This window comes from Callospermophilus lateralis, chromosome 17 (assembly GCF_048772815.1).
Source record: "Callospermophilus lateralis isolate mCalLat2 chromosome 17, mCalLat2.hap1, whole genome shotgun sequence".
In the NCBI taxonomy this organism is placed as follows: domain Eukaryota; kingdom Metazoa; phylum Chordata; class Mammalia; order Rodentia; family Sciuridae; genus Callospermophilus; species Callospermophilus lateralis.
Genome location: NC_135321.1, coordinates 50,676,989 through 50,696,893, shown reverse-complemented (window position 1 = coordinate 50,696,893; position 19,905 = coordinate 50,676,989). Strand labels below are relative to the sequence as shown.

Below are 19,905 nucleotides of genomic sequence, written 5' to 3'. Positions count from 1 at the left end.
CTAAAAAATAAATTTTTTAAAAAAATTATAAATTAGAGTGGGAAATTGCAATAAGAAATAAAAAGCCTTAATAAATCAAAAAGGTAAAAACTCAAGAATGAAAAGGAGTACATCAAGACATGACTAATCAAAAGGAAAAATATAGCCAGGCATGGTGTACCTGTAATTCTAGGGGCTTGGGAGGCTGAAGCAGAAGGATTGCAAGTTGAAAGCCAGCCTCAGAAATTTAATAAAGTCCTAAACAACTTAAACCGTGTCTCAAAATTAAAAATTTAAAAATGGGCTGGGGATACGGTTCAGTGGTTAAGCATTGCTCAGTTAAATCCCTGGTACCAAAAAGAAATATGCATGACCAATGAAAACATGAACTGTGAAATATCACAACTAACAAATAAAAATTAGAAATTTATGTTTTCATTCTCATTTAAACTAAAAGACATGTTTTTTTCTAAAATGAAATTAATACAATGATGATGTATAGTTAGAAGAAAAGGCTTCTGCTTCAGCGATAAAATAGTTAATCTAGACTTCCCACTTGAAGTCACCTAGAAATAATCTACATTCATGATACTCAAATTACAATAGTGATATAAAACAATCCTTTTAGGTCATTATTAGAACTAAGTAGGGCACTGACTCCTTACTCAGAACACACACAAACGAAAGGGGACAAATCAATCATTTATCCTGTCTTCCTTGTATTTCACGATATTACTTTCTTGTATTTCATGATAACCAAATAACTTGAGTTGATGAGACAAAATTGTTTTAAAGAATTCTAGCTAATAAATATAGGAGGAACGACAATCCGAATATCATCATTTAATGAACCACTTGATCAACATCTTATTATGAAGGGATTAAGATGAAACCACCTGAATTCCACAAATTCAACATTAACACTGCTAGGAATAGGTAAAACATTCACACATTATGTGACTCCTGATGTGACGTGATATGAAGTATCATACTACCTACAAAGTACTCCTTTGTCTCTCTACCCCAAAGAAATTTAATCTAAATCTAATAATGGTTTTTTTGGTTTGGTTTGGTTTGGTACTGGGGACTGAACTCAGGGGCACTCGATCACTGAGCCACATCCCTATCCCTATTTTGTATGTTATTTAGAGACAGGGTCTCACTGAATTACTTAGCACCTCACTTTTGCTGAGGCTGGCTTTGAACTCGAAATCCTCCTGCCTCTGTCTCCAGAGCCTCCAGGATTACAGGTATGCCACCACTCCCAGCTCTAAAAAAATCTTTAAAGCTAACTTTTAGTTTACAGAACACAGAAATAAAAGTTAAACGAGAGCACTGAATAATCCAGAGTGTGGAAATATTAATGAATTACCTCGTTGATTCCTTCAACAGGTCAACAGCAAGAAGATTAAAGATAGAATGGGGTTGCTCAAGGATTTAAAAGAATTAGGAAACAGATGGGGACAGGGATATAGGCTTAACGGTAGAACGTTTGCCTAGCATGCAGTAAGGACTTGGGTTAGATCCCCAGAAAGAATGGGGAGGAAAATAGTTAAACCTGAGGACCTTGTTGAATTGTGATTTAAACAAACTATAGACATTTTTAATAAAACAGATAAAAATGAATACGGACTGAAATACTATACAAGATGCTTAATCCTGATGGTATAATAGTTGATTTTACCTTTATATTCTTCATCTAAGATCTACAATAAGCTTTAAAATACATTAAAGACAAAATTATGCCAGCTTGGCCAATTCTTGGTAACTGCTAAATATTGGTGATGAGTATGGAAAGTTCCTTACATAATTCTCTCTTTGTAAACATTTGAAGCTTTACATTTTTAAAAAAATCTATTTTAAAATATCCTATAAAAGACCAACAAAAGAAGATAAAAGGTTCTCAAACAGACCCACACACATATGCATGGGGAGCTTGGTAGATATAGGTAGGAGAGGTGACACTATGCCACATAGAAACATTATTTTCTTTTTGGTGGTGCTGTCAATCCAACCCAGGGTCTTATATTAACTATGAAAGTGCTATCTCTTCCACTGAATGATACCTCTAACCCCAAAGAGGCTGCATATTAATTCAAATTTGTGGAAAACACAAAAGCATAATTTTAAAAGAGTAGAAAGGATTTCTGAAAAGATACAAATCATGCAAGCCATAAAGGAAAAAGACTAGAAAACATAAAAAGATATTCAACCCAGATAGGTGCAGTGACACATGCTTGTAATCCCAGCTACTTGGGACTCTGAGGCAGAAGTACTATAAGATCCAAAACAGCCTCAGTAACTTAGAAAATAAAAAAAAAACTGGGTGTGTAGCTCAGAGGTGGAGCGTCCCTGGATTCAATCCCCAGGCAAGGAAGGTGGACAAGATGCTCAACTAGTTATCAAAGAAATTAAAATAACTTGATGCCATATCCATCAGGTAGGTAAAACATTTTCAGTTCTATCAAGTATAAGTTTCCACATAAGGAAATAGCAACTTACACAATAACAAGACTCAAAAATTTGTACAACCATATTGGAAAGCAATTTGGCTTACTTTAGGAAGCTTAAAGACACTTTTATACTAAGTAGTTCCACCCTAGAGAAATAAGGCCCTAGACATAAAGTAAATAAGATTCTATTTATTTAATAGATTTATATTAGGTTTCTATATAATTGTGACAGGCATTTATCGATCATTACTGCTTTATTTCTACAATGTTCCAACTGTCAGATCATGCACTAATACATCCTCTATAACAAAATACACTTTTACAATTACTGAAAAAACTGCAAATGACTGCAGATTAATGTACAACTGAAAGGAATTTATATCTAATTATTTCATAATTCTCTCCGTAAATCAATTATTTTTAAATTTTCTTGAGGAGCTTTCTAGGATAATTGCATAGAATACTTCATCTAGCAAGCCACTAATTATATAGAAACCTTCTGCCCCTCATCTTTCAATGTATCTTTTTTTAAAATTTTTATTTATTTTTTTTTGTCATGCATGACAGTAGAATGCATTTTGATATATAATACATACATGGAATGTACATACATCAATCATATTGTCTAGTCTATTCTGCTGCCCTTCCTATCATCCCTACTCCTCCCCTCCTCTCCCATCCTTTCTGTATATCTAATCTAATATGACACATTTCTTTTTTTTTCTTTTTCTCATTACAACATCATATATGTATTCTGTATAACAATGAGGTTCTCCTTCCATCTTCTGTGCAACTCCTCTTCTCCCTCTTTTTCCCTCCCACCTCTCTTCCCTATTTAGTGATAGTCTTCTTCTCATGCTCTTCCTCCTATCCCATTTTGAGTCACCCTCCTTATATCAGAGAAGACATTCGGCATTTGACTTTTTAGGGATTGGCTAACTTCATTTAGCATAATCTGCTCTAATGCCATCTATTTCCCTGCAAATGCCATGATTTTATTATTTTTTAGTGCTGAGTAATATTCCATTGTGTATAAATGCCACATTTTTTTAATCCATTCATTTATTGAAGGTCATCTAGGTTGGTTCCATAGTCTAGCTATTGTGAATTGTGCTGCTATAAACATTGATGTGGCTGTGTCCCTATAGTATGCTCTTCTTAGGTCTTTTGTGTATAGTCCGAGAAGGGGAATAGCTGGGTCAAATGGTGGTTCCATTAGAAGTTTTCCAAGGAATCTCCATACTGCTTTCCAAACTGGCTGCACCAATTTGCAGTCCCACCAGCAATGATGAATGTACCTTTTTCCCTGCATCCTCGCCAGCACTTATTGTTGTTTGACTTCATAATGGCTGCCATTCTTATTGGAGTGAGATGGTATCTTAGAGTAGTTTTAATTTGCATTTCTCTGATTGCTAGAGATGGTGAGCATCTTTTCGTGTATTTGTAGATTGATTGTATGTCCTCCTCTGAGAAGTGTCTGTTCAAGTCCTTGGCCCATTTGTTGATTGGGTTATTTGCTTTTTATTGTTTAACTTTTTGAGTTCTTTGTATATTCTAGAGATTAGAGCTCTATCTGATGTTGAGGGGTAAAAATTTGTTCCCAGGATGCAGGCTCCCTATTCACTCGCATATTATTTCTCTTGCTAAGAAAAAACTTTTTATTTTGAATTCGTGCCATTTGTTGATTCTTGGTTTTAACTCTTGTGTTATAGGTGTCTTATTAATAAATTTGGGGCCTGCCCCATGTGATGAAGAATAGGACCAACTTTACCTTCCATTAGACGCAGAGTCTCTGGTCTGATTCCTAGCTCCTTGATCCATTTTGAGTTGACTTTTGTGCATGGTGAGAGAAAGGGATTCAATTTCATTTTGTTGCATATGGATTTCCAGTTTTCCCAGCACCATTTGTTGAAGATGCTATTCCTTTCTCCATTGCATGGTTTTAGCACCTTTGTCTATATTAGTTGTAGTAGTAAGGTAGTTGTAATTTTGTGGATTTGTCTCTGTGTCCTCTATTTTGTACCATTGGTCTACCAGCCTGTTTTGGTGCCAGTACCATGCTGTTTTGTTACTATTGCTCTATAACGTAGTTTAAAATCTGGAATCGCGAAACCACCAATTTCACTCTTCCTGCTTAGAATTACTTTAGCTATTCTGGGTCTCTTGTTTTTCCAGATGAATTTCATGATTGCTTTTTCTATTTCTGCAAGGAATGTCATTGGGATTTTGATGGGAATTGCACTGAATCTGTAAAGTGCTTTTGATAGTATGGCCACCTTAATAATATTAATTCTACCAATCCATGAGCAAGGTAAATCCTTCCATCTTCTAAGGTCTTCTTCTATTTCTGTCTTCAGGGTTCTGTAGTTTTCATTGTATAGCTCTTTCACCTCTTTTGTTGATTCCCAGGTGTTTTTTTTTTTTTTTTGAGGATATTGTGAATGGAGTACTGTCCTCATTTCCATTTCAGAGAATTTGTCACTGATATACAGGAATGCCTTTGATTTATTGGTATTGATTTTATATCCTGCCACTTTGCTGAATTCATTTACTAGTTCTAGAAGTTTCTTGGTTGAATTTTTTGGGTCTGCTAGGTATAGGATCATGTCATCTGCAAATAGTGATAATTTAAGTTCTTCTTTTCCCATAGTTATGCCTTTAATTTCTTTTGTCTAATTGCTCTGGATAGTGTTTCAAGAACTATGTTGAAAAGAAGTGGTGAGAGAGGGCATCCCTGTCTTGTTCCAGATTTTAAAGGGAATGCCCTCAATTTTTCTCCATTTAGAATGATGCTGGCCTGAGGCTTAGCGTATACAGCTTTCACCAAGTTGAGGCAATTTCTTGTTACCCCTAATTTTTCTAGAGTTTTGAACATAAAGAGATGCTGTATTTTGTCGAATGCTTTTTCAGCATCTATCGAGATGATCATATGGTTCTTATCTTTAAGTCTATTGATGTGGTAAATCACATTTATTGATTTCCGTATATTCAACCAGCCTTGCATCCCAGGGATGAATCCCACTTGGTCATGGTGCAGGATCTTTTTGATATGTTTTTATATCCGATTTGCCAGAATTTTATTGAGGATTTTTGCATCTAAATTCATTAGGGATATTGGTCTGTAGTTTTGTTTCTTTGAGGTGTCTATCTGGTTTAGGAATCAGGGTGATATTGGCCTCATAGAATGAATTTGGAAGTACTCCCTCTTTTTCTATCTCCTGAAATACATTGTAGAGTATTGGTATTAGTTCTTCTTTAAAGTTCTTATAAAACTCTGCTGTATATCCCTCCAGTCCTGGGCTTTTCTTGGTTGGTAGTCTTGTGATGGCTTCTTCTATTTCCTCACTTGATATTGGTCTGTTTAGGTTGTTTATATCATCCTGACTCAATCTGGGTAGCTCATATGCCTTAAGGAATTCATTGATGCCTTCACTATCCTCTAGTTTATTAGAGTATAGGGTTTCAAAATAATTTCTAATTTTATCTTCTGTATTTCTGAATTGTCTGTTGTGATGTTGCCTGTTTCATCCCATAAGCTAGTAATTTGGGTTCTCTCTCTTCCTCTCTTTGTTAGCATGGCTAGTGGTCTATCAATCTTATTTATTTTTTCAAAGAACCAACTTTTAGTTTTGTCAATTTTCTGGATTGTTTCTTTTGTTTCAATTTCATCTCTGATTTTAATTATTTCTTGCCTTCTACTGTATTTGCTGCTGATTTGTTCCTCTTTTTCTAAGGCTTCGAAGTGGAGTGTGAGGTCATTTATTTGTTGGCTTTTCCTTCTTTTAAGGAATGAACTCCATGAAATGAATTTTCCTCTTAGTACTGCTTTCATAGTGTCACAGAGATTTCAATATGTTGTGTCTGAGTTTTCATTTACCTCTAAGAATTTTTTAATTTCCTCTTTGATGTCTTCTGTAACCCTTTGTTCATTCAGTAGCATATTGTTTATTCTCCATGTGATGTAGGATTTTTCTTTCTTATTTTATTATTGATTTCCAATTTCATTCCATTATGATCAGATAAAATACATGGCAGTATCTCTACTCCCTTGTAATTTCTAAGATTTGCCCTGTGACATAATATATGATCTGTTTTTGAGAAGGATCCATGTGCTGCTGAGAAGAAAGTGTATCCGCTTGATGTTGGGTGGTATATTCTGTATATATCAATTAAGTCTAAGTTATTAATTATATTATTGAGCTCTATGGTTTCTTTATTCAACTTTTGTTTGGAAGATCTGTCCAGTGGTGAGAGAGGTGTGTTAAAATTTCCCATGATTATTGTGTTGTGGTCTATTTGACTCTTGAACTTGAGAAGAGTTTGATGAACGTAGCTGCACCATTGTTTGGGGCACATAAATTAATGATCGTTAAGTCTTGTTGGTGTATGGATCCCTTGAGCAGTATGTAGTGTCCTTGTTTATCCCTTTTGATTAACTTTGGCTTGATGTCTATTTTATTTGATACAAGTATGGACACCCCTGCTTGCTTCCGGGGTCCATATGAGTGGTATGATTTTTCTCAACCTTTTACCTTCAGTCTGTGTATGTCTTTTTCGATCAGATGAGTCTCCTGTAGGCAGCATATTGTTGGATCTTTTTTTTTAATCTATTCTACTAGCCCGTGTCTCGATTGGTGAATTTAAGCCATTAACATTTAGGGTTACTACTGAGATATGGTTTGTACTTCCAGCCATATTTGTTTATGTATGTTACTTAACATGATTTGTTTACCCTCTTTGATTATGTTTTTCCTTTACTGTACTACCTAGCGCTGTTGGTTTTCATTGTTATTTTTCATTTCCTCTTCCTGTAATGTTTTGCCAAAGATGTTTTGAAGAGCTGGTTTTCTAGCGGCAAATTCTTTTAACTTTCGTTTATCGTGGAAGATTTTTATTTCATCTTCAATCCTGAAGCTTAATTTCGCTGGATACATGATTCTTGGTTGGAACCCTTTTTCTTTCAGCGTTTGAAATATGTTGTTGCAGGATCTTCTAGCTTTCAGAGTCTGTGTTAAAAGATTAGCTGTTATCCTGATTGGATTACCCCTAAATGTAATCTGCTTCCTCTCTCTTATGGCTTTTAAGATTCTCTCCTTAATCTGTATGTTGGGCATATTCATTATTGTGTCTTGGTGTGGATCTCTTATGATTTTGTACATTCGGTGTCCTGTAGGCTTCTAGTATTTGGATTTCTTTTTCATTCTTTATGTCTGGGAAGTTTTCTAGTATTATTTCATTGAATAGATTGCTCATTCCTTTGGTTTGGACCTCTAAACCCTCTTGTATCCCAATAACTCTTAAGTTTGGTTTCTTTATGTTATCCCATAATTCTTGGATGTTCTGCTCATGGTTTCTTAACATTCTTGCTGAGCTATGTTCTTTTCAAGTTGAAAAACTTTGTCTTCGTTGTCTGAAGTTCTATCTTCTAAGTGTTCTACTCTGCTGACAATAGTCTCATTTGAGTTTTTAATTTGGTTTATTGTTTCCTGCATTTCCAAGATTTCTGTTTCTTTTTATAATATCTTCTGTCTCCCTATAGAGTTGATCTTTTGCTTCTTGGATCTGTTTATGTAATTCATTGTCAAAGTGATCTTTCATTGTCTGAATTTGCTGTATAATGTCTTCCTCGAGACTCCAGATCATCTGAAGCATGTATATCCTGAACTCTTTATCTGACATTCCATCAGCTGCAGATATTACCACACCTAATGTTGAATTGACCTGTTTGTTTGTGGTCCTTTCTTTTCTTGTCTTTTCATACTACTCATGTTTCTTTCTAGCTTTGTGAAACTGTTGTGTTAATGGTTTTCCCCTTATATATTTATATTGTTCTTGTATAGCTCCAAAATCCCTCTTTTTCTGAGAAAGACAATGTTAATAGTTCCCAATATCAACAGTACATCATCTAAGCACAAGTTTTCATTATTAATACACTTATAGTTAGAGTCTAAGTCTATAGATATTGGTTTTAATTATTATTTAAGAATATAGTCATTAGTTTCATAAAAGGCATACCATATCTGGTGGCATATAGAAAACTTAATTTCAGACGAAGAATGTTATACTTAGAGGGAAAGGAGTGAGGGTATGAGGTTAAACTAACTTAGCAACTTTGGAGAACTCTAATCAATAGACTGGTAATTTATGGAAGAATGTATAGACTCAACCTCCTATCTGTATTTAGATAGTTACCCTATGTATACATAGCAAAAATTAGGAGGTTGAAAGTGGGATAGAGGGAATACAAATGAAGAAAAGAAAAAAATAACAAGAAAGAAAAGAGAAATAAGAGAGAAGGAAAAAGAAAGTAAGAAATAAAGAAAAAATGGGGGGAAGATGGGGTATATGCAATTCCTCTATATTATTTTGGTGATTCGGTTGTTCATGCACAGTTCTTGGTTTCACATATGTTGAGGTTGTGAAAGAAAGAGAAGAAAAGACAGAAAGAGAAAAAAAAAAAAGTCTCTCAGAAGACTGTTTTCCTCGCTTCCAGTAGGTGGCGTTGTCTATTCCTAGCTTGAGCCTCTGTGTTCAGGGTGGTGGATATAGCCAATGTGAAACGACATGAGCTTTCACCTGTATCTTCACTACTCTAGTCTCTGAGGTGGAAATAAGGTGCCTGTACAGTTGTTTTGCGTTGATAGCTACAACCCCCAAAAGCTTGCGGGAAATATTCTGAGTTATCGCAACTAAGGGTGGGGGAGTTGGAAACCGGGTACCTGGATCAGCCGCAAAACTGGGCTGGTAGCCACGCCCTCTTTGATTGGTTTTAAAGGTTGATGGGCTTCCTCTGGACTAGCACGTGGGGCGGGGCCAGGCTTCCTGCCCCGGTCTGGCTTGGCGCCGGGCTTCCTGCCCCGGTCTGGCTTGGCGCCGGGCTTCCTGCCCCGGTCTGGCTTGGCGCCGGGCTTCCTGCCCCGGTCTGGCTTGGCGCCGGGCTTCCTGCCCCGGTCTGGCTTGGCGCCGGGCTCCTGCCCCGGTCTGGCTTGGCGCCGGGCTTCCTGCCCCGGTCTGGCTTGGCGCCGGGCTTCCTGCCCCGGTCTGGCTTGGCGCCGGGCTTCTTCCTCCGGTCTGGCTTGGTGCCGGGCTTCAGGCTTCTTCCTCCGGTCTGGCTTGGCGCCGGGCTTCCTCCTCCGGTCTAGGCTGGGCTGGCGCCGTGCTTCCTCAGTACTCCATCCTTTCTCAATGTATCTTTATCTATGGGTAAGAAAGCTATCAGCCTTATTCCCTCTTCCAACATATGCAACTGCATTACCATAATGAAGGAATTTCATCCATCAAAGATTGTACAATTGTTGGGATGGGGATGTGGCTCAAGTGGTAGCGCACTCGCCTGGCGTGCGTGCGGCTCGGGTTTGATCCTCAGCACCACATACAAACAAAGATGTTGTGTCCGCCGAAAACTAAAAAGTAAATATTAAAAAATTCTCTCTCTCTCTCTCTTTGAAAAAAAAAAAAAATATATATATATATAGTACAATTGTTCCTCTATTTACCATGTGATTACATTCCAAAAGACTGTAACTTAATGTTAAGTCAAAATGCATTCCATAGACCTAAGCTACCAAACATCATAGCTTATGTTAGTTTACCTTAAATGTCTTAAAAAGATTTATATTAGCCTACAGTTGAGCAAAATAATACAACCACTAATGCCCATTTTAAAATAAGATGTTGAATAAAGTGATACCATACTGAAAGTAAAAAAAACCAGAGGGTATCCTATAGCATACTGCTAGCCTGGGATAAGATCAAAATTCAAAATCAATGTATGACTTCTGCAAAATGCATATTGCTTTTGAACCACTGTAAAGTTGAAAAATTCTAAGTCAAAACAAATTCAATCAGGGACTGACTGCATTTTCCTGCACTGAAGCAGATAGCTGTCTTACAATTTTTAACCTATATTTAAAAAATCATAGATTTTAATCAATAAATCAATTACAATTTAATTCAGACATGCAAATTATCTTGTTTTCCTTGTTTCATCTGTCATTTCATGTAAAATTCTTATATTCATAATTTTTCTAAGTACTTTATAGTTCTCATACTTTATACATTACTACTCATTGTACTTTAATTCAAAACATCATACCCTTCTCTCTCCATGTTGGTTTTTTCATTTGTTTTTTGTTTTGTGATACTGGGGATTGAACCCAGCGCCCTGTACTTGCTAGGCAGGCACCCTACTACTGAGCTACAAATCAGTCCTTTTTAAATCTTATTTTTTGAGACAAGGTCTCACTAAGTTATTCAGGCTGGTCTAGAACTTTCAATCCTCCTGCATCAGCCTCCTGAAAAGCTGGGATTACAAGTGTGCCCCACCATGCCTGTCTTCTCCCCAGATTTTCTGATCTAAATATCTATCTTAGGGCTGGGGTTGGGGCTCTGTGGTAGCACGCTTTGCCTAGCACATGTGAGGCACTGGGTTCGATTCTCAGCACCACATATAAACAAATAATGAAATAAAGGTCCATCAAAAACTAATAAACTTTTTAAAAAATAAATAAATAAATAAAGATAAAAATCTATTCTTAGATGCAAAATGAGATTTTTCATGTATCTGTACTAACCTGACATTGAATACAGATATACTCTTCTGCTTTTCTGTATGTGAAAAGTCACAGGGTCATTCTATTCAGGCAAGAGTCTTGACTGGACTTTTTTTTCTTTTGTAAGAACTTTTTCTTAGTTAATTTTAAAAACATATGAATTTGTCTTTAATGGGGAATACAAAGCACTTGCCCTCCATATCCTTAGGACAGCTTCAAACTATCTGCTGGATAACTTCTCTTCAAAAGTCAATTTTAAGAGATGTTTATAGCTGGGTATGGTGGTGCATGTCTGTAATCCCAGTGATCTGGAAGGCTGAGGCAGGAGAATCTGAAGTTTGAGGCTAGCCTGGGGAACTCAGGGAGACCCTATCTCAAAAATAAATCAATTAATAAAAGGGTTGGGGATGTAGTTCAGTGGCACAGCACCCCCTGGGTTCAATTTCTAGTACTGGAGAAAAAATATTATTTCTGAAGGGCTTAACTGCAGACTACAACATCTAAATAAGCTAAATTTCATCCATCACTTAAGAGTGTAGCTTAGTTGGAAAGAACATGCTTAGCATGCAAGAAGCCCTGGGTTTAATTCCCAGCACCAAAACACAAACAAACAAAATTCATGGATTTAAGTCAGTCAGAAACTACACAGCTTAATGTATTGCTCTGAAATTCTGCAAACTAGCCTTTAATGATTAGTACTTTAGCATTATTTGATGTCTGTCCTACAGATCAGGAAAACCTATGCTGAACTGAAAGAAATTTCTACAAAAATTTAAATGATTAATAATTAAAACAGACTTTTCTACCCTAAATAACATATACCCTCTATCCTGCATTAAAGGTTAGGGTAAGAAGCAGCAGTTCCCATCCGTTATACATTTTATCACTCAGGATTTGTGAGGAATCTAGGGAAATTTGTTTCTCAAATAATTGCTTTCTTAGAAGTTGTAATGCTTTTATTTTGAACAGACTGTGAATTAATTAATTCTGTTTTCTTCTTTGTTTTGAACACCAGAAATCTCAAGACTTAGCATCAATATAATGTATTATCAAATAAATTTCCATTTATTAATTTTTCTCAGGTATTTTATTATTCTACATCTATTTGCCTTTACTTTTTTCCTCCTTAGCTTTTGTTATTTTTAACACAATATACAGTTATAAGATTTCACAAATACTTTTTTGAGGAAAGCAAGAGATTGATCCATATAAATAACAATCATAAATCAGCTACTAGTTTAAGCTCCTGTCCTCAAAGAACATACAAAAAATATATCAGATAAAAAAAAAATTTAAAAATGGGGAAAAGAGGGATTGGGGTTGTATGGCTCAGAGGTAGAATGCTCAGCAAGCGTGCTTGCCTAGCATGTGTGAGACACTGGGTTCGATCCTCAGCACCACATAAAAATAAAGATATTGTGTCCACCTATAACTAGAAAAAAATTACAAAATATAAAAAAAATGGGGAAAAGATCTGAATGAATATTTCTCAAAACACATACAAATGGCCAACAGCAGGTACAGATTGGTTATTCCTTATCTGAGATGTTTAGAACTACAAGTGTTTTGAATTTTGAATTTTTTCCCTTCAGATTTTATAATATCTGCATACACATAAATGAGATATTTGGGGGATGGTTGCCAAGTCTAAACATGAAATTCACTTATGCTTCCTAATATCTTTGTGTGGAAGAGGGGGGTTTACTGGAGATTAAACCCAGAAGTGCTCTACCATTAAGCTACATTCCTAGCCCGTTTTATTTTTTTGAGACAAGTTGTCTTGCTAAATTACAAAAGCTGCTAAAAATTGTGATCCTCCTGCCTCAGTCTCCTGAGTCACTGGGATTACAGGTGTGTACCACCACACCTGGCTATGTTTCATAATAGCTTATATTCATAGTCTAAAGGTAATTTTACACAGTATTTTTAATAATTTTGTATTCAAAATTTGTTTCATGGTGTGGATTTTTCTACATTTGCTCTCAGAAAGCTTCAGATTTTGGAACATTTCATATTTTTATTTGGAATACTCAATTTGCACATGAAAAACTGCTTGTGTGGTGCACAGGCCTGTAATTACTTACTCAGGAGGCTGAGGCAAGAGGATCACAATTCAAGTTCAGCCTGGGCAATTTAGCAAGACAGTGTCTTGAAAAATAAAATAAGGGGGGCCAGGGTTGTGTCTCAGGGTAGAGCACTCGCCTAGCATGTACACACCCTGGGTTCGATCCTCAGCACCGCATAAAAATAAATAAGGGTATTGTGTTCCAACTACATCTAAAAAATAAATACTTAAAAAAATTCACCTACAAAAGAAAAAGAAAATAAGGGTTGTAGCTCAATGGTTGAGTGCTCGCCTCACATGTGTAAGGCATTGGGTTCGACCCTCAGCAGCATGTACAAAAATAAATAAATAAAACAAAGATATTGTGTCCACCCCATAACTAAATAAATAACTTGAATAAAAATGAATAAATAAGCAAATAATATAAGAGGCTAGGGACATTGCTCAGCACTAGTGCATTTGCCTATCATATGCAAGGCCCAGAGTTCTATCCCCAGTGCCACAAATCATCATCATCATTATCCGGAAAATGCATATTAAAACAAAATGTTACCTCACAATTTGTTAGAATGGCTATTACAAAAAAAAAAAAAAAAAAAAAGACAAAAGATAGCTACATGCCTATAATCAAAGCCACTGGGAAGGATATGGTAGAAGGCTGGCTAGTTTGAACCCAGTCTCAGCAATTTAGTGAGATCCTGTCTCAAAATAAATAAGCACTGGGCTAGGGTTGTGGCTCAGAGGTAAAACACTTGCCTAGCATGTGTGAGGAACTGGATTTGATTCTTGGTACCACATATAAATGAATACAAGTCCACTGAAAACTAAAATAAATAAACAAACAAATAGGCAGTGCTAGGGAAATAGTCAGTGGCAGAGCATACCTTGATTCAATCCCTATTCCACAAAAGAAAAGGGAGGAGGGATGCTAGCAAAGGAAAACCAGTACTGGTGAGATTATGGAGAAAAAGGAACCCTAGTACACTGTTAGTGGGAGTGTAAGCTACTACAACTCTTGTGGAAAATAGTAAGGAGGTCTCTCAAATAATAAAAAACAGAACTACCACATAATCTAACAAACTCACTACAGAGTTTATATCCAAAGGAAATAAAGTTAGTATGTTGAAAAGAACTGCACTGTCACATTCATTGCTGGACTATTCATAATACCCAAGATATGGAATCAACCTGTGTGTCCATGAATGGATAAAGAAAATGTGGTATATATATATAAAATGGAATACCATTCAGTCTCAAAAAAAGGAAATCCTATCATTTGAGACATGGATGAACTTAAAGGATATTATGCTGTGAAATAAACCAGGCACAAAAAGACAAATACCACACAATCTGCCATGTAGAGAGTAAAAGGGAGTTACCAGAAATGAATAGGGTGCATGTAAGACTTGGGAAGATGTTGATTAGATATGGTCAGTTAGACAAAAGAAATAAATTGTAAAGATCTACTGTACATCATAACTACAGTTAATAACAATATATTGCATATATGGAATCTGTTAAAAGTAAAATTTAAATGTTCTTATCACAAAGAATAACATATGATGTATATATGTTAAATTCTTAAAGTCATTCTACAATGATACGTATATCAAATCATGGTGGTATACCATATATACACACAATTTTTGTCAACTGAAGTAAATAAAAGGCTGGATGTTCCTCAGTGGTAGAGTACCTGCTTAGCATATGTAAAACCTTGGGTCAATCCCCAGCACCACAGAAACTAAACAATAACTGTTTTGACTTATTATTTTTTATTGACCCTGACCTCATACATGCTAGGCAAACATTCCAGTGCTACATCCCTAGCCCTTTTTATTTTCTGAGACAAGGTCTCATTAAATTGCCTAGGCTGACCTCCAACTTTCCATCCTCCTTTCTCAGCCTTCTGAGTATCTGGCATTACAGATATGCGCCATGACAGCACCTGGCTTTTAAATAAAAGTCAATTGGCCATATGTATCCAGGTCCATCTCTGCTGTATTTACCTATATATTTACATCAATACTGTATTACATCAATACTGTACTGTCTTGATTACTATAGTTTTGTAAAAAATCTTGAAATCAGGTAGTTTTAGTTCTCTGTTCTTTTTTCATTTTTTTAACTCTTTACTATATGACTATTCTAGATCTTATGCATTTTAATATAATTTTCTAAAACCTGCTCACCTATTTCTACAATAAACCCAAGTGGTGGGGCGAGGGGGAAATGATGGCATAAATACCATGACAGAATAAGAAGGTACAGTGTAGCCACACAAAAGAAAAAGGAAACGATTTCTCAAAACTACAGGGTGGACACAGGGACTTAATATATTTAAAAACTAAATGATTAAAGTCATTTTTAATCTTTTATTATGCAAGGTCACATGTGCTCAGGTGAGTCAAAAGCTAGATGTCTAAGAGTTTATTCTAGATATACCCTTTTCCTCCCCTTCCTTCTTGAAATAGCTCCCCTTTTCCACAAGGTGAGCTTTCCTCTACAGTTCAGAATCCCTAACATTCTCTTACACTACAAAAACTATTGGTTTAATTTACATTTTAACAAAAAAAAAAAAAACCCTTTAATGTAGTTTAAGAATGCACAGCCTCTCCAAAGAGAAAAATTAATACTCTAGTACACAGTATGGGGAAGGTTTTTCTAAAAAATACAAGCTTTATAAATCAAATTCATCTAGATTCCAATCCCAAGTGAACGAGTAGTTTCACTGCTTGTTAACTGTATAATCTTGGACTTAATACAGGACTTTAATTCAGTTCTTCATGTATGTAATGGAAACACTGTTATGAGATCTGTGGCATAATTAAATGAGGCTTTAAAAAAAAAGTCTACTTAGTCTTCTTTTTTCTTACTAGGTCAAGTTAGTCTACTTAGTCCTCCTTTTTCTTAACAGTTCTCCCCCTTCACTTCTAATCAAATTTAACCTTCATCTATTCTAACAGGGAAAAGCGAGAGGAAGAAAGAAAAAAATTAGCCAAAGGAAATATATTAAAGGACTTTATCTGAGGCATAGTGAATATATCAGAAAGAACATGAGTTCTGGGTTTGAATACTAATTTGATTTTTACTATCTCACTTAGGTGTGTCACCATCTGTAAGAGTAAATTCCACTTCTGCAATAAAAGGCTAATAATACTTCCCCTATCCAAGAGAGTTACTTAGACATCTCATAGGAGAAAAGGAAGAAGTAAATAATCTATTTCTAGAAGATGGATTAACTAGCACAACTTTTTTGAAAAGCAATTTAAAAATGTTTCATTGGGCTGGGGATGTGGCTCAAGCGGTAGTGCGCTCGCCTGGCATGCATGCGGCCCGGGTTCGATCCTCAGCACCATATACAAACAAAGATGTTGTGTCTGCCGAAAACTAAAAAAAAAAAAAAATATATTAAAATTCTCTCTCTCTCAAAATAAAAAGAAAATATATATATGTGTGTGTGTGTGTGTGTGTGTTTTTCATCAATTACTTCTCAGCTTTTTGGCTAAAATCAAGTATAAAAATATGTATCAGGAGCTTTAAAAATGTTTCTGACCTTTGATCCAGTAATTTTATTTCTAGGATTCCTAACTAAAGAAACAATGAACACAACAGGCTATTAATTCAAAAATGTTTATCACAGGGTTGGGTTATGGCTCAGAGGTAGAGTGCTTGCCTAGCTCCATCCCCACCACCACATAAAAATAAAGAAAGAAAGAAAGAAAGAAAGATATGTGTCTATTTACAACCAAATTTTTTAAAAAATGTTCATCACAGCATTATTTAAAACTGCAATATTGAAAATAAAGTAAATCAACCACTATGTAAACAGTGGCACTAAATCAATCACTTCCAATTTTGAGTATGAAAACACATTAATAATTAGACACTTCTTAGCTAGGTGAGGAGGCACACATGCCTAAAATCCCAGCCTGTAATTCCAGTTACTCAGGAGGTTGAGGCAGGAGATGGCAAATTTGAGGCCAGCCCTATCTCAAAATAAAAATAGAAGATGTGGGAATGCAGCTCAGTGGCAGAGTACTGCCTAGGAATCTCCAGGGCCTAAACACGATCCCCACTACTCCAATAGCAACAACAACAAAAAAAGACACTTCTGGTAATATTACCAAAATACAAAACATGTTCTGGTAATAAAAGGATAGAGATTAAAGACAACAGTGGCACACGCCTGTAATCTCAGCAGCTAAGAGGCTGAGGCAGGAGTATGCAAATTCAAAGCCAGCCTCAGCAATTTAGAGAGCTTCTAAGCAATTCAGTGAGAGGCTGTCTCAAAATAAAATAAAATGAAATAGGTCTGGGGATGTAGCTCAGTGGTTAAGCACCTTTGGGTTCAATTCCTGTTACCAAAACAACCAAAAAAAAGAAAACCTACAAAGACATAACCCCAAGTGCCAACCGTTGCTGTAATAAATTTCAGTGAGTTAAAGGTTTAATTTTCTCACTTTGGTTCTGTATTTTCTTTAATGTACTGATATTTTTACAATAAAAATGACAAACTCAAGAGTTTCCCTTCTGAAGCATGGTTCTGAATATAAAACATTCAATAGAAAGATACACATTTATTCATTTACTTTTCAAAATGCAACTGGAATGTACAAATATAATGCACCAATTTAAAAATGTGGGAAAAACACAATATATGAAGAAAAATGCAAATGGAATCTACTACCACATATCCAGGCACAGAATGACATTCAAAGTTTACAGGTTGTCTTCATTCATTTATCAATTCTAATCTGGGCATTTACAATGCTTAAAAGCACAATTCTAGACACTGGGAATACAAATGTGAATGAAACAGCATTCTTACTCCCGATTGGTTTTCATTCTGTGGATCTTAGTATCTATTATTTCAGCAACTGTATAGAGGTTATGTCTCCAAGACGTTTCTAAACCTATCAGCCTAATCAAGACAAAACACTGCTTTCAAAGTTCTTTTTCCTTGGAAGCTAAGTGTTTTTTAATCGCTTAAAAAGTACCTCATGTGGTTAATTCAGAGCATGACCACATTCCTCTTTAAAAAGCTCAGACAACAATACCACCTCCTATCTATAAGGTACTTCACAAATTAAAGCAGATTTTCCTACGTAAACCTTTTCCTTCTTCTTTCAGGGGGTATTGGAGTTGAACCAAAGGCCTGACCCTTGCTAGGCAAGTGTTCTCCCACTAAGCTATTCACCAGCCTTTTAAAAAAATTTTAGACACGGTCGTTCCTCCTGCCTCAGCCTCCAGAGTAGCTGGAGGTCACAGGCATGCGCCACCACGCCCAGCTAGTCATTAATTACTTTAAAACAAACTAATACAATGGGTATACAACGTTCTTTATTGACACTCATGGATTTGGTTTGGGAACTCCAGGGGGTTAGAATACCAGAAGGGCAGCTCCACCTGCAAAACTTGGCCAAGTATTTCTGTGGCGGGGAAGACCCCTCCAGGGTTGGCCTCCCAAACCTTGACAGGACATCCCGAGAAATGCCTGCACATCAGTTTATTAACTTGCGTTAAGCCTACTTCAGGAATTTCACAACTTTTAACCATCGCAACGCGCACAACACGGCTAGCGGATACAACTTCGTACCTAATTTTTTTTTTCTGATAAGTTAAGGACTTCAAGACAGACACCAATGCTCCCCTCTGCAGAGGGATTTAACTGGTAGGCGGCGATCCGGTTTAGCCCGCAGGAGCCAACAAACCCAGTGAAGTCGAATGCTGGGGCAGCGACCGCCCGAGGCAAAAGGAGGCCCGCGGAGGGGCCGGCTCTGCAGCTCGAGGCCGGAGGTAGGCCGGCCCTCGGCCGCGACCATGGCGGACACTCTGGCGGGAAAAGCCCAGGCAGCCTAGGCAGTGGGGCCAGGGCCGGGTGACAGGTTTATTGCCTCGGTGAGCGACCGGGGATTCTCGTCCCCCTCCCACCCCAATTCCACCCGCGCATCCCTCCATCGCCCCCGCCGGTACCTGACACACGGAGGCGCGGAACGCCGCGTAGTCCGTGTGCTCCGCCACCTGCAGCGCCCGCTCCCCGAGCTCGGACTCCTTCTCGCGCCGGTCAAACAAGTACACCATCCTGGGGCCACCGCCTCCGCCGTCCTCCTCAGTCCCCACAGAGGGCCCGCTGGCGCCCGCCGCTGCCATGTTGAGGGAAAGGAGAAAAGACAGCGGCGCTGGTGATTGGCGCCGCGGCGCTCAGGGCCGAGATGTGGACTCCGCACGGCGCCTTAAGCTCCAGTCCCCGGAGCGGCTCGAGCCTCAGCTCAGCGCGCTGCAGCTCCTCAGCGGCAGCAGCGACGGCGTCGGCGGCGGCGGCGGCGGCGGCGGAGCCGAGCAGCCGCGGGCGCGAGGATCACCCGGGAACCGATTCAAACGCGCTCCTGCCTGTGCACACGTCACTTCCGCGACCCGACGCTCCTACGGACAAGGGGGGGGCGCCGCGCGCTCCTCAAAGGGCCCGCGCCCCGCGCCCGCCGCAGCCCCCGCGAGCCTCACAGCGCGACTAGCCAGCAGGACCGCCGCCGGGACTGTGGCGGAGGAAGAAGAGCGGCGGCGGGAAGGAGGCGGGGCGAATCCAGCAGGCCACGCGGGACGGGGCGGGGCTTCGGCGCTCTCGCCAGGGCCCGCCCCTTTCGCCCTGGCGAAGTTGCAGCGGAGCACGGAGTTGGCGGGTTCCTGCGCCTTGTGGGGGGTCTTCTCAAAAACTGAGGCGGGAGATCTGGCCCCGGGACTGTCTCCCGAGAACCTGCATTTTCCAGGACCGGAGGGTCCTGGTGCCTTCCCGCCTCGTCATTAGGCCTCGGGCTCCAGCTGGACCGCGCCGGCGCTCCCGGAGCTGCGACCGCAC

The 19,905-nt window shown here is 38.2% G+C and overlaps 1 protein-coding gene across 1 annotated transcript in view; it reads right to left on the bottom strand.

The window, feature by feature from the left end:
• Window positions 1–19,530, bottom strand: part of Smchd1 (structural maintenance of chromosomes flexible hinge domain containing 1) — a 149,632-nt gene extending 130,102 nt beyond the window's left edge. The window contains exon 1 of the mRNA XM_076836989.1: window positions 19,026–19,530. Coding sequence (XP_076693104.1) covers window positions 19,026–19,202 — 177 coding nt within the window. The 5' untranslated portion in view covers window positions 19,203–19,530. The remainder of the gene's footprint in view (window positions 1–19,025) is intronic.
• Window positions 19,531–19,905: the final 375 nt, after the last annotated feature.